At 49.3% G+C, this 15,328-nt stretch overlaps 1 protein-coding gene across 5 annotated transcripts in view; it reads right to left on the reverse strand.

Annotated features, from left to right (window-relative positions):
• Positions 1 to 11,413: 11,413 nt before the first annotated feature.
• Positions 11,414 to 15,328, reverse strand: part of Rps6kc1 (ribosomal protein S6 kinase C1) — a 141,646-nt gene continuing 137,731 nt past the window's right edge. For all 5 annotated transcript variants that reach the window (XM_032915432.1, XM_032915431.1, XM_032915433.1 and 2 more), the window contains one exon: positions 11,414 to 12,231. In XM_032915432.1, coding sequence (XP_032771323.1) covers positions 12,121 to 12,231 — 111 coding nt within the window. In that variant the 3' untranslated portion in view covers positions 11,414 to 12,120. The remainder of the gene's footprint in view (positions 12,232 to 15,328) is intronic.

Genomic DNA, 15,328 nt, shown 5'->3' on the forward strand with positions numbered 1-15,328 from the left:
CCTCATACAGGTAAAACTCACCCTTTGATCTTCATGAGCCATCGCTGTGTGGGTCCCCGTTTTAGCAGCATGACCAGGAGAGAGGCCCCGAGCTCCCACACGTTACTAACTGCAGGGGACTTCCCTGCTTAGGCTTCTGCTGGGCACAGAAGAGCCTTCCGTGTTTTCCCCACCAAAGACACCATTGATGGGTGGAGTGAAGAACTGGACCCCGCCCTGTGAGGAGCGCCTGCTCCTTTTCCTCCAGTGCTCAGAGCACCCCTCATCCTGGAGGTCACACGGCTGGCAGTCCCCGTGTGCTCCGATCTATGGGGATCAAATGTGCTCAGTCTATGGGGAACTTCCCGGCTTACTTTCAGAAGCGTTTTCTTGGGTCTGCCTGGGTCAGCTCAGCCCCGCCACCCTCCATTCTTGTTTTGAGTTAATCACACTATGCACCATCTTTGATCAGCTTGGAATTTGGTGCTTTCTCTTCAATCCTTACTTTGTTATTGTCATTATTAATACCATCATCGTCGTCGTCGTCGTCTATTGCTGTTACTATGAAGACACTGTTTCTTATGTTTAATCACTCTTTTGGTCATTCTATTTTCATTTCTCAAAATTTTCTTGTTATTCCCAATTCTTTCCTAAATCAGCTTCTCATTTTGGAGCACATCTTTCTAGAATTGGTTCCTTGTGTGCTAGGACATTATTCTAGCTCCATCATTTTTCTTTTTCTCTTTTTCTCTCTCTCTCTCTCTCTCTCTCTCTCTCTCTGTGTGTGTGTGTGTGTGTGTGTGAGAGAGAGAGAGAGAGAGAGAGAGAGAGAGAGAGAGAGAGAGAGAGAGCACGATAGCTTAAGATCCATAGACCATAGAGCCCAGGCTTGTCTCAAGTTCATGGTCCTCCTGCTTGCTGGGTGTGCACAATGCAGCACCACACTGCCATCTTCCTTCTCAACTCCTGTTCTGTGGCCTTGCCCTTTTAATCTATAGGGACACATCAGGTTGTTCTGGCTCCCTCTTCTGTTGTCTGGGTGAAGTGTTAAAACATGTCTGACACCTCACTCCGAGACTGCTTGACCCTCTTGTCTACTCTGAGTCTTTTCCTACCCCTGTCCTGTTCAAGTTGGTTCTATCCTTCACAGCTTTCCCTTGGCATGGGGCCTTGAACTAGACAGCAGCTCTGAAGGTGACTGTCCCGTTCCCAAGCTCTGTGCACTAACAAGTGCTAGAATAGAACACATTCCTCCTATGTGCAGCTGCTGGGCCCAGGCAGCCCAGAGCCTCATGGGCAGACTGGCTGCGCCATGGGCTGCATACAGAAGCTATGTCACCATTCCCTTTCCCTCCAAGACAGCACAACCTCTCGGCTGCCAGGACTTCATTTTCAACCACTGGCAATCAGGGTGTATGGTCAACCCATTGTGGAGAATGTTGTCTGTGACCTCCCCTTTGCTCCCTGGTTCCTCTAGAAGAGGGTGAAGTGGTTGTTTCTGAGTTTACACTAGTCTTTACCTCATCTTGGCTCCTTCCTTCAGCTGGTCTTGGCCCTCAGCTTCACAAAGAACCCTTGTATCACAGTGTGTGGGGTAAGGGGTGCATAGCGAGGGGTCACATATGAATCTGACAGAATTTTTACACTGAGAGGAACAATTCAGAAGAGAAACTTACCGTGGCTCACCGTTCTGGGCTCTGGGTCTGTGGTTAGCTAGACTCATGGTTTCTCAGCTCATGGAGGACAGCATGGAGGTGGGAAGAAGGAAAGGTGCAGCCACACCGGCCCGTTCATCCAACCAGCCCTCCCCTGCCTCCTAGTCTACATCACCTTCAGCAATGCCACAGATTATCAACCCACAGATCAGAGCAGAGCCCTCCTAATGCAATCACCTCCGAGTAGCTGGATCCACCAGCTGGGGACCAAGCCTTCAACACATGAACCAACATGGTGGGACTTCAGACCACAGCATGTTACTGAATGAGACAGGGTCGCAACCAAGAATCCAACCCTTGCAGGGACTGTAACCACTGGTTTGAAGAGCCAGCTTACTACGTGAATGAGAATGGATCTTCTCAGGACATCCGTGTCTCCACCTGCTGAATAGCTCACTCCCCTGGCCACAAAAACATGTGGGTGGCACTGTAGACTGTGGGGAGTGAGGTCGGAGAAGCAACGTGGCACCTGGGCACCACGGCCTGCATCCTTGAAGGCAGAGCTACATTCCTCGCCATTCCTATCCCCTCCAAGCCCTGGAGAGCAAGTGTCTGACACATTCTGAACTGGAGGCTTACACCTTGAAAGGAGGACTGAGAGCCCCACCATGTGATCATTAATTTAAAAGGCCCCCGAGCCTCATCAATGGTGACAAGGGTTAATGTGTCTGTGGTTGAGGGCTAGCCTCAAAAAAGACCCTTCGCATAGAAGAAATGGCCTTCACTTCAAACGTCAACCACCAGAAGACACGGAAGGGCTGAGTTTTTTAAAAATGCATTTTTTATTATTCAGCCTTCAGCAGAAATGTCACCTTTCTAAGGCAAGCTGTTATCATGCGCTCCCTGTGCCAAGCGGGCGCCTCTGAGGAGCGGGATTTGATCTCAGCATTTTTAGTGATTTGTGTTTCTCTTTCAAGGAGCTCCATGCCTTAAGGCACCTGCGACACTCACGGTGCAAGAAGGTAAGTTCATGGGAGAAGCCGGCTCGGAAGCACAAAACAGGAGCTCTGCTGAACAGGCCAGGAGCACCGTCGAAGCCAGAGCCCACAGTCCCCCTGCCCGGCAATCCAGGTCCCCTCCACCCAGTGCACTGTTTCCTGGTGGGCACCATGGTTGAAACCATATTCTCAAAGAAACTCTGTTTTGTCACAAGGCCCCCATCCACAGGCTCGGCCACATGACAGGCCCAGAAGCAGCCAGCACAACTGCCGGCAACGCTTGCCAACAAGCCAGATGCTGCCGCACATTGGCATCTGGGCCCTGGAATAGCAAGCATGTTCTCAGTCTGGCTAGGGATTCTGACCCCAGCTTCGGAAGGAGACAAAAACAGGGAAGAAAGAATGGGGACGAGGGGAGGGAAGTCAGCTGGGGAAGGGTCTCTTGGTAATTTCCCTGCGTGGATTTAGAGCTAACAAAAATCTCCTCGGAAAGATGCTCAGGGAGCTGCGATGGTGGAAGAAGTAGGATGGGGAGAGCCGTGCTGGCACCTGGGAAGTGGGGGTGGCTGCCTCTAACGCAGACAGCTGCAGCAGGCGGCCTCCCTCCCTCTCATCCTCCAGCCATGATAGCCCATGGAGGGGCTAATCTTTGTGGGACACGGCTGCAGTCTGCAGCAGAGGGACAGAGTAGCAGTATCCATGGCTGCTCTCTGGGTGCCAAGGCTTATCACTGCCAGCCACGCCAACTGAGCACTGAGTGCCAGATCCAGACCCCATTCAGAAGGGAGCCATACAATCAGAAAAGGCACAGTCAGTGGGTTCTGACCTCAGATACGGGGGTATAAGGGAGAGGGAGCCTCCAGCACTGTGGGGTCACATAGACGAAGGCTGAGCTCAGAGGAGGCCAAAGCCCATTGTAGGGTGGGAAGTAAAGCAGGAAAATAAAATGCAAACAGTTCTTTCCTAAGACAGCAAGTTCTACCCAGCAACCCTTTGGTTCCATTTCCATGCCTGAACCCTAGGAGCAGCCTGTGTTCAGAAGAGCCCTGCTCCTGCCGCTGCAGAGCTGTGCACTGTCCCTTGTGTCCCAGCATTTGTCTGGGACTGGGTACCAGCCTTTACCCAGACTCCTGATGCTCCTCTGGCCATCACTGGTAAAAGTGTAAGACACTCCTCCCTATGGTCTCTTAGGTAACAGCGTCATTTAGAAAGGCCAGTGTTGTTAGTACCTCAGCCAAGGCAGCACGGCGTAGACACAGGAAGTAACTGCTCACGTGGACATCTCTCCTGCCTGCTGCACAGGCAGTTTGCCTTTCATACGACACAGTCTCACGTGACAGAGTCTGGCCTGGAACTCCACGCCCCCCTGCCACAGCCTCCCTATTGCAAACACAACTATCCGAACACTTTATAGGTGTTTTCCGGAAAGTCGAATGAATATATCTTATAAATGATCTCAGCTACTGTATTCTTAATACTTTATAAAATGTCCTTCTGGTACGAAATTTTTAAAAATTTTAAATTGGATCCTCTATGCCCCCCCTTCACACTTACATGCACATCCTTGGGGTTAGGGAGACGGCCTACTCATGATGCTTCCTGTCCAAGCATGAGAACTCAAATTTGGATCCCCAGACCCGTGCTAGGCCCAGTATGGTGGTACAGGCCATGTAACCGCAGCCCTGTGAAGCAGGTGCAGGGGATCTCTGAGGCTTGCTGACCTGTCAGCCTGGCCTAAATTCCAGGCTCAGTAAGAGACCCTGTCACAAAACAGGCGGAGAAGTCCGGTGAGATGGTTCAGTTGGTAGAGCACTTGCAAAGCAACTCTGGCAACCTCACTTCCAGCCCAGAATCAATGTAAAGGTAGGGAGAGAAAACCGATTCCCCAAAGCTGTTCTCTGACCTCCACACACGGCACAATCTACCTCCCCACCACACAATAACAAACAAAACAAAAGGGTAGAGGTCACCCAAGATTAACTTCTGTCCTCTAAGTGTATGTGCATACAAATACATGTGCACCTGCACATACATCTGTGTATACACACAGGAACAAGTGCACACACACACACACACTCACACACAATTTAAAAAGCAAAAGCCTCACTTTCCTGCTGTGGAACTCGATGCCCCTTGCAAAATGTAAAATGAGTTGACCCTGGAAGTGTCCCCAGCTGAGGCTTGTCAAAGAAAAAGCACAGCAGCCATGTGACACTCAAATGACTGACTTTGAAGTCTGTGCTGGTCTGGATGAGAATGACCACATAGACTCATAGGGACTGGCGTTATTGGAAGTGTGGCTTTGTTGGAGTGGGTGTGGTCTTGTTGTAGGAAGAGTGTCACTGGGGTTGGGCTTTGAGCTTTCAGATCCTCAAGCCAGGCCCAGTGTCACTCTCTCTTCCTGCTGCCTATTGATCCGGATGTAGAATTCCCATCTCCTTCTCCAGCACCATGTCTGTCTGCAAGCACACCACTGTGCTTCCCACCGTGATGACAGTGGACTAAACCTCGGAACTGTAAGCCAGGCCCAGTTAAATGTTTTCCTTTGTAAGAGTTGCTGTGGTTATAGTGTCTCTTCGCAGCAACAGGAACCCTAACAAAGACAGAGCCTTTGCAATATCTTGAGCAAGATGGAGACTAGATGCTGAATTTCAACTGTAGATCCCCTAAGAAAGAATATAAAATCCAATCTATTCTAGGGATCAAAACTCAAGACCTCTAATTTCTACACCATGTACTGCAACAGTGGCCTGGGAACAGGAGCTGTCTGTCAAAGAAGCTGTAGTGAAGTAGTTGATCTCTTTGGGGATGTAGAGACTCCCTAACAAATGCTCCTCTTAAAGACGTGAGCCACCAGGGCCCAGCTTGGGTTCCTCTCTCTCCAGCTGCCTAATCATCTCCTGTCAATCATCCATTCCCTCTGATAAGAAGACTGGGCTGACTTCTGTAGAAATCTCACAATGTCTTCAGACTTAGAAGGTGCAAGACAGACTGTCCTGGGGAGGCACTGCCATGGAGCAGTGGGATGGGGACCAGGACCTGCCTTTCCAGCTATGCCCCATCCTGTTTTCCTAGAGCTTTAAATTCATGTAATTTCAAACTCAAAGCAGAGTTGCAAGAAGATTCACCAAGTCCCTTGACCCAGAATGGGGGCCATCTTGAGAACCACTGAGTAAACCCAGTTCTGTCAAAGGTCTGGCATGAAGAGAGAAGGCATCCTGAGAACAAATGTCAGGATGTTACTGAGACAGAAGGCAAACCATCGACATACAAACAGACTGGGAGGCTGGGCTGGGACTCAGGGCTTTGGGCTCCAAAGTGGAAATCTACGAGCTTGGTTTTCTCTGAGGTCAGTTCTAGACCGGGGAGGAGTGGGAATGGGACTTCAGCTCTCCACACCCTCCCGTCGCTCAGGATTCCACCTCCAGCCCAAACTTCTGTAGTGAACTACACTACACTCCTGCCTCTAGTCTCTCTCCCTCCAACTACTCTCTATTCTCACCCGAAAATTATCTCTCCAAAGAAGTTGTCATGTGTACGGCTACCTGAGAACCTTTAGTGGTTGCCCACCATCTAGAGTGCAACATCTCATGTCCTAGCATGGCCTTCAACCCAGACCCTCTCAGCTCCATTCACCTGGCCTTCTGCAGTACACAGCGGATTCTCATTCACTCATATTCATTCATTCATTCATTCACCTTTTCTCTCCTCCCCTCACCCCACCTCCAGTGTCTCCTGGAAACTTTCCTCTCCTCAAACAAAATACAGGGGCTGGGATACCTGTGATTTAAAGTCCTCTGTGGGGCTGGAGAGATGGCTCGGTGTTAAGAGCATTTATTGCTCTTGCACAGGGCCTAGGTTCAGTTCCCAGAACCCACACGGCAGTCACAACCATCTGTAACTCCAGTTCCGGTTCTAATGACCTCTTTTGACCTCTGTAAGCAGACACACATAGAGGCAAAACACCGATACACATAAAAAAACCCTTTAAGATCCTTTATAAAACGCACTGAGCACCACATGCTCACCACATGCCACCCTCCGAGGCTGTGTCTTCTTTCCCCATTTTTTTTTCAAAGTCCTTGAAGTGGGTGCTCTGGCTTTAGCTTAGGGAGGGCTGGATGCTAAGGTGATGAAGACAAACGGGGAAGCAGCAAGAAATCAGAAGAACACATGATGGGGTGGAAGGAGGTTTCCATTTTTCATCATTCAGAATTTTTGTGCAAAAGTCATCCAGCTAATAGCCTCTTTCTAGCCAATGCTAAGGAACCAAAGTGTAGTTTAATTTGCTTAATGTTCTTCTAACTCTAGACCTGGCTTTCTCTGTCAGTGCCTTTTGTGCACATCTCCCTGGTGACCAGGGAAACACAACTCAGTCCCTTTGCTGCCACTGAAACTGGCTTGTGTTGTCCTTCAGTCCCCCTCTCCTATTTACCTCTTTCACTGGGTGATCAAACTTGGGCCCTATAACCCCCCAACCATACCAAGTAGGCAACCTCCTGAAAAACTCTGATCAGCAGGCGTCCCAGAGAGCTGGCCTTCCGCTGATTTTCCTGTGAGACTTCCAAGAACAGGCTTCAGCAGCTCTAAGTACGTTCAGCTGCTATTCTTACCACCGTCAGCAAGCTTTCCCTCCTGAAAGAAACCAGAGCAGCCCACTGCAGATGCTGGTCTTGCCTTCACACCAACATGCCAGCTGCTGGCAGCAGGGACAGAGCCAGAAGGGAGCACGGCATTCTGTCCATCAAAGGCAGGCCAGCCATTCATAAGCCAAGGCCAGGAGGAGCAGCATTGGTGTTTGCAAATTGTTTCTATTTTTTATCTGTGTGTGCGTGCGTGCGTGCATGCGTGCGTGTGTGTGTGTGTATGTGCATGTGCACGTGTGTGTGTGTGTGTGTGTGTGTGTGAATGAATGCCACATTAGTGCAGATGCCCACAGAATCCAAAAGAGAATTTCAGATCCCTGATTATAGACAGTTGTGAGCTGATGACAAACTTGGGCTCTCTCTAAGAGCACAAACAAAGCTCTTTCCACCTGGGCATTCTCTGCGGCCCCTCAGGTCACAGTCTTCCCAGCTGTGTGACCACCCACGGGTGTGCCAGTGAGTGGGTGTACCGCAGCAACCCAAACTCTAGGAATAACAGGAAAAAAAATCACAAGAAACAAGTAGGTACCAATTCAAGACTTTTGCTATCCTTGCCTTCTACAGTGTGAGATTATCATACTCGTTCACGGAAGAACACAGAACCCACAGTGTTGTGAAGCAGAACCACATCCTCAGAAGAAACGAGGGCTGTGTGTGTGAGTCTGGTAGAATGGCAGGAGGAGCCTTGGGAGGCAAGGCGTTCCCCAGCCCTGCAGCCAGACTGCTTAAGGCTGGCCACCTATGGGGCAAGTGACTCCAACCACAGCATGCTTTGGGGGTCTGGTGTGGTGTTCCAGACTGCCCACCCCAAGTACATGGTGGCATGGAGAGGATCCACTCTTGGTTCTCACTGACCGCGAGTGCAAACAGGAGAAGGTTGAGGGAGAACCCAACAGGGTTTCCAGCTATTTAAAAACAGTTTGAGTAGCACTGGGGAGATGATTCAGTGGGTGAAGGGCTTGCCACACCTGCATTCAGACCCTCAGGGCCCACGCAGAGCCAGGCACAGTAAAGTGCAGCTGCATCCCCGGGGCTCCTGTGGTGAGAGGGAGAGCATGGTTGGAGCCCACAGCAGTTTGTACAGCAGCTTGTACAGCTAGTAAGAGACCTGTGGCAAACAAGCCCACAGCAGCTTGTACAGCTAGTAAGATACCTGTGGCAAACAAGTCCACAGCAGCTTGTACAGCTAGTAAGAGACCTGTGGCAAACAAGGTGCAAGGTGAGCAGCTTGTACAGCTAGTAAGAGACCTGTCGCAAACAAGGTGCAAGGTGAGCAACACTGTAACTTCCACAGCCACACAGATGCACATGCATTACACAAACTAAACAGGGCAGTCTGAACAGATTACCAAGATCCCAGGGAGCCCCTGAGAACCATGGCCACCAGAGGGAGGTGCTGGCCCAAGGAACCCCACAGCATGAAGATGGATGATTCATATTCAAAACTGCAAAAAAGAGGAGACCGTTCTCATGCAAAGACACAGTAAGTACTTGTGGGAATGTGTGTTCATAAGTTCCATAATATACACACATCACACATATCCAAACATTACACCGTGACAGGTAAATGCATAATTACCTTCCAATTAAAATAAAACCTAAAAGCTCCATCATTACTGTTAAGAAGTCATGAAAATGTCTGTCTCAAATAATGCAAACTCATGTCACAGTGTCTGCTCCTACCATGGGGACGCTTTCTGACGGTCAGGACACCGTCACTCACAACAGCCCAGTGGCGAGACAATGTGAACAGACGCACAGCCCAGCCAGATGTGGGAAACCCACACTCAGCACAGTTAGCACACACACACAGTGAGCCAGGCTGGGAAAACAGGTCACCAGGGTCAGGGCTGAGTCACGATGGCAGCCCCTCCTCAGGCCTGGATTTCACTCACCAGGTAAGTCACTTAAGCAAACGTGATACAAACTCAACGGAGTGCAGTCGATCTTATCAGGAGACAGGTACAGTCCACAGCATGGATTGACTTAGAAATGACACACCAGGGAAACCACACACAGAAACACCATATACAATTCCACTTACATGAGGCGCCTACCATAGCCAAGCCATGAAGACCAGGAGCTGGGGAGAGGATGGACAGGCAGTGACCCTGGAGCGGCTATGGTTTCGGCTCAGGATGATAAATGGTTCTGCAGAGAGTTAGTGGTGATGGCTGCATAAAGGGTTAAGTATGCTAAATGCTACTCTGCTGTACACCTAACTCTGGCTGGAATGGGGCTAAGGGGGATGGCTTAGTGGATGAGGGCCCTGACTTCAGGCCCCAAGTTCCCATGTTAAAACACAAGCAATGTGGACCTGTGGTCACAGCAACAGGGAGACAGGATCCCAGTCTCACTGCCAGTCTTGCCAAAACCGTGAAACTCTAGGTCCAGTGAGAGATGCTGCCTCAAAAATACAATGGAGAGAAACTGAGGAAGATGCTGTGCTAGCTACATGTGTGTCAACTTGACACAAGCTAAAGTCACCTGAGGGAGCTTCAATCAAGAAGATGCTTCCATGAGATCAGGCTGTAGGCAAGCCTCTAAGGCATTTTCTGAATTAGTGATTGCTGGGGGAGGACACAACTCTCTGTGGGTGGGGCCACCCTGGGCTGTGGTCCTGGGTTCTATAAGAAAGCAGGCTGAGCAAGCCATGGGGAGCAAGCCAGTAAGCGGCACCCTCCTCGGCCTCTGCATCAGCTCCCTGACTTCCTTTGATGATGAACAGCGATATGGAGTATAAACCAAATAGAGCCTTTTCTTCCCAACTTTCTTTTGGCCATGGTGTTTCATCACATAAATAGAAACCCTAAGTCACAGACCTAGTGTTGGCTACACACACACACACACACACACACACACACACACGTGGACATATGAGCAAACACACATCCAAAATGCCACTAAAAGGGCAAAACTTACTTTTACTCTAGTTTAAAAAAAAAGATGGGAAATTTCTTTTATGATTTTCACCCATAATCTACTCTTCTCCTTGAGTCGATGAAATATGAACTACAGCAGAAGCCAGTCCCCACCATCAGAGCTGCAAACACATACATATCACTGCACCAAAGCTCCATGGCCAGTATCCCATTTATTTCTAAATAATTTGTGTTCAGTACGAGTGATGTGTTTACACTAAGTGCAAGCTCTGATCAAACATGCAGAAAGAGAAATGACAGCTGTGGAGACTGCCATGGCAACCACTTATGTTACTGTCCTTTGGGGCAGGGCCTTCACCTTAGCTGTGAAGCTGTCCTGCTTCCGTGTCATAGGGCACTTCTGGAAGGAAGCTCTGAGCGCTCACAGACTTCCTACCAACACACACAGGAAGTGCTTCTGTGTCTCACCTGCATGAGTTCCTGTCATGAGACCAGGGGGTGGTGAGCCAAGGCTGGTTCCAGGGACTATGTCATCTGATCTGAGGGCTGATCTTGGTGACCTGCTACATCCCAACCTGGTGTTGTCACAGCCCTTCAGCTGCATTTCAGGTTATAAGGGGACCAAACAGGGAAAGGGGGAGTCAAATGACGGAAGAAGGGAGAAAGCCAGCATACTTCCTGTGTTTCAGTAAGCATGTCTGCTCCTGCTTATCTCGATGGAGACCTGGCAGTCCGCAGACGGGTGCTGAGATACTGTTGGAGCCTGTGTGGCCTCTCACACAGATTCACAAGCACATGGAGTAGAACAGAAAAACTCAGGGGCTGGAGAAAGCCCAATGGGATAGCACTTGCCTAGCGCATAGGCACAAGGCTGAGTCTATTCTCTGATACAACAAGTTTGACAAAGGCACGCTAACACTTGTAAAGGACCTGTAATTTTTGGCAAACAACACAGTGGCGGCCGCCCTACTTCAGCGAGATGAAGGAGTGGCGTCAGTAAATGCTGGAGACCGGTGAATGCCTGGTTCTTTCCCAAAAGGGCAGGAGCTCAGGTCTGCATCATCTCGCTCAGTCAGGAGACAGGACATCACTCTGTATGAGTGATAGACCACGGCTCCTGGGACACCAGCTCAAAGGAAAACGAACACGCCAAGACACCGTGGGAGAAACTGTCCACTTTCCACAAGAGAAAGAACAGAAAAGACTCTTCACACTTAACCTTCGAACCGTAGCTATTAAACGAGGAGGCCGTACACGGTTTAGCACATTTATTTGACACCATGATTTCTTAGTCCTGTTAAGATGGCAGTTTGGGGAATAAATGCCCCTTCCCTTTCTCGTTGCATGTGTGTTAACAGAAGTAGGAAAGGCAGAATCCAAGAGAAGAAGCAGAGAATGCAGGAAATAGGGCAGGGGAGAGAGGAGCCCCTCAGTTAGCAGCATCGACCAGCAAGCTCTAAGCTGGCGAGAGGTTTTCCTCAGAGATAACCGGCCTGCTCAGCACTGGGCACATCACTCTGCTTTGCCAGTCCACTGGTGACACTGTCCACAGAGCACATTTAGTGTTACTCAGCAAATATTGATGCTATCGTGTAAACCAGTCTTGCTTAGCAGAAACACCATCAGCTGCCACAAGGTCCTTGACTCACGTCAACCTTCCTTCTGCAGTTCCAGCCCCCTGGCAGAGGCATTCCACAGGCACTCATGTTTCAGTCTTGTCTGCAACACGCCTGCAACCTTGAATAAGTTACATCTCATCGCGAGATGTGCACATAGCAGCTGCTGGCATGGCGAGCAGTTCCTTTCCAGACAGAAGTGTAAGCAAATCTGTTAGCCTCCTGCCCCATCACTTCCTTGGGGTCCTTGTCCCAAGGCTCTGTCACATTAGCTGCAGGGTGCCTGAAGCCCAGCCACTCCTGTCACAAGGGGATCTGTCTTGTAAGGACACTCCATGTGATGTTCATCTTGTCAGTTCTGCCCAATCCACAGGGGTGAAGAATGGGTGAGATTTGATATCTTCAACACCGGCCACTCCTGCACCCAGACGCTCCATAGGGTTGAACTGCAGGAGCTGAAACACAAGGTTCTGTGAGTGACAGTAACAGTGGCAATGAGAGAGGCAGGACCTGCAGCAGGGAACCACGTGATAAAGGGGCCGTTCAGAGCCCACCAGCTCTCTGGCTGTGAGCTGGTGAAGCATCCCAAATGAAGGACCAGCTCTTTCAGGTCTGCAAGCATAGCCACAGGTAATTCACTGTTTCCCTCATCCTCAAACAGGGTAATGGGATCAGGAGAGAGAGCTACCTTCTTCACTGCTCAGAAGCCTGGGCTCCCACACAGTCTTTCAGCTCCTTAACTATAACACATTAGTTCTGCACATGCTCAAATCTGAACAGGCAAATCTATGTCCCCCAAACCACTCCTCTGCAATGGCCGGTGTGTTTGAGGAGGTCATTTGATCCAGTGAATGACATTGTTTCAGAATTAGAAATTATGTATAAAATAAGCAAATGACGTCATAAGCAATCAGATCTTTAGTAGTAAAAGTCAGGGGCAACTGTGCATAACCATGTGAAGGTCCTGATCACGCTGGAGAGTGTGCCTGAGACGTCCCCACATCCTCAAACTGTGTGTCAACCGCTATACTAAGGGACATTTATACACTATATAAACATCTACCGCAAGCAGTAGTGAACAGTCTGTGATCAATGTAGACTTACGTCAGATCCAGCCCAGCTCTAGACTCCTCTGAAGAGCCTCAAGTCTGCTCCATGACTACCTTGGCCCAAGGCAGCCACTGACTGTGAACCTGTCCTTTTCGGGACGTTCTGTTGGTACAGTACTAAGTAAGCCTTTGCACTGAGCACAGTGCCTATGGGATTCAACCATCTGGAGGTAGGCACTGGTCTTCGTTCTGATCAATATCCCATAATGATTGTACTGCGTGCTATTAATCTATTCACTCACTAACAGGCCTTCATGTTTCGAGTTCTGGACAATAATGAATGACACGCTGTTAGGCGTCGTGCACATTCCTCAGGAGGACATGTGTCTTCGGTTGAGTTCAATCCTAGGATCAGAACTGCTGGGCTACTGGGTCACAGAGCGGGGAGGGGGCGTTCAGGATTTTCTACCTCAGCAACATCTGGTCTTGACTAAAAGCAGCTCTAGAGGGCTGTGGCATCCTGTGGTGGTTTTAATACTCCCTGGTGACTGAAGACACTGAGCATGGTTGTATGCCCTGGTGGCCATTCACATAGTCTCTGCTCAAATCATTGTCCACCCATGTCCAAACTAAGCTGTCTGTCTTGCTGGGTGAGAGTGTTTGCTCCTTCGGAACACGAGAGCAGACAAGCAGTTTGTAAACACTGTCTCCCAGCCCGTGGCCTGGTCTCACTTTCTTCCCGTCTTTGAAGCGCTCATGTTTTTAATTTTAATGAAGTCTACTTTATCGATGTTCCTTTTATGGACCATGCTTTTGGTGTCATATCTAATGGGCTCTGTGTAGCCCATGGCTATGGGTGTTTTCTCGTGTTTTCCTTGACAGGTTTTACAGTTTTAGTTTGTCCCTAAAATCTGTGCACTAATTTGAGTTAATTTTTGCATATGGTATGGAGCGAGGGCCTGGTTCACTGTGGTTTGGTAGGTGACTGCTTACGGACTTCCAAACTTGTGGAAGGCACGTTGCTGCCTTGATGACGACGCACCAGGTTAGCTAGCTCAGAACTGTGGATGGCCAAGGCATCTCTGCCCCTTCGAGAACACCATAGTTGGAGTCTCCTCTCCTCGCTGACCCTGTTTATGTTTTTGGTTTTTCTCTCTCTGGTTGCTGCTTGGTCAGTTGGCTGTGAGTTTACTTTATTTGGACAGTTCCTTTCTGTATGTATTAACTTTTTTTTTAAATGTAGGGACTTATTCTAGAGCTCTGACTGACCTTGAACTCCTGGCAATCCTCCTGCCTCAGCTTGCCAAATGCTGGGACCATGGGTATGCACCCCATGTCCAGTTCTTTTCGGTGTCTCAGAGTGCAAGCGTAGACTGTGCTGACTGATGCAGTTTACTCCAGGAGTCCTAGCGGACACTGTTTCCACTTCCGTTCTGTTACTGCTGTGCTATAACTTTTCTTATGGTTTCTTCTTTCACCCCAAGTTACACAGAAGCAAGTATGTTGTTTAATTCCCAGATATCTGTGGATTTAGCCTACTCTTTCAGGGTTGGGGCTGGGCTTTCTGTTTTGCATTGTTTTTTTGAGGCAGGATCTCCTGAAGCCCAGGCTGGCCTACAACTTGCTTGAGAAGCCAAGGGTGACCTTCAGGCTTATCAGAACACAGCACATGGTTACCCAGGAGGAGCTTTCAGGGCCTGAGGTGACCGTGAACGCTCCACCTTACTGTAGGGCCTTGCACCTGTGTGGTTACCTCACAGTGGTGTCCTCTGTAGCTGTCTGGTTTCTACATCTGCCAAGGTGTGGGGGACTCCATTTGTTTTGTTGAATTGTTTTTCCTTTTAACTAGATCTTTTCATGTACTTTGGGACTATTACTCGTTACCCTTTCCTGTGTTGGCCCTTATCCTTCTGAGGAGCCGTCAGTCTCTGGCAAGCCCCTGTCTCAATGCCCACCATGCTGATTCTTATACTGCTCTAACCATTAGGGTGACTGTGTGCACGGTTTTCCATTCTTTAACCTTTCTCTTTAACCTACTCTAGTCTAAACTCAAAGTTGTCCAACGTACCTTTGCCAGGCATTTCAATGACCTTTTGAACAGTATGTGTAGGTATTTACTTAGAATGTTCCCAGGGTTCTTTTCGTAGTTGTTATAGAAACCACACAACTTATTTTATCACAATCCACTTCAGAATAGTACTAACACAGTAACAGGCAAGACTTTTCTCCCACCAGGGTCCACTTCTGTCCCTCTCCTGTTGCTGGGTACAGGTGCCCTTTGGTATCTCTGGGGTCCTGGTTGTAGAGCCTGCATGAACACAAGCCCCATGGGTGCTCCAGTTCCTGACAGTGTTGAAGAAATATATCAGCGCCCTCCCATGCACTCAACCATCTCACAGCACGATGTAACCACAGCTCCCGCACAGCACTGTACAGAGAGGTGACGAGAAAACCATGCACACAGCTTTCCTTTTCTGAAGCAGTGTCTCATATTGTGACTCAG

The sequence above is a fragment of the Rattus rattus genome, chromosome 10, assembly GCF_011064425.1.
Source record: "Rattus rattus isolate New Zealand chromosome 10, Rrattus_CSIRO_v1, whole genome shotgun sequence".
Taxonomy (NCBI): domain Eukaryota; kingdom Metazoa; phylum Chordata; class Mammalia; order Rodentia; family Muridae; genus Rattus; species Rattus rattus.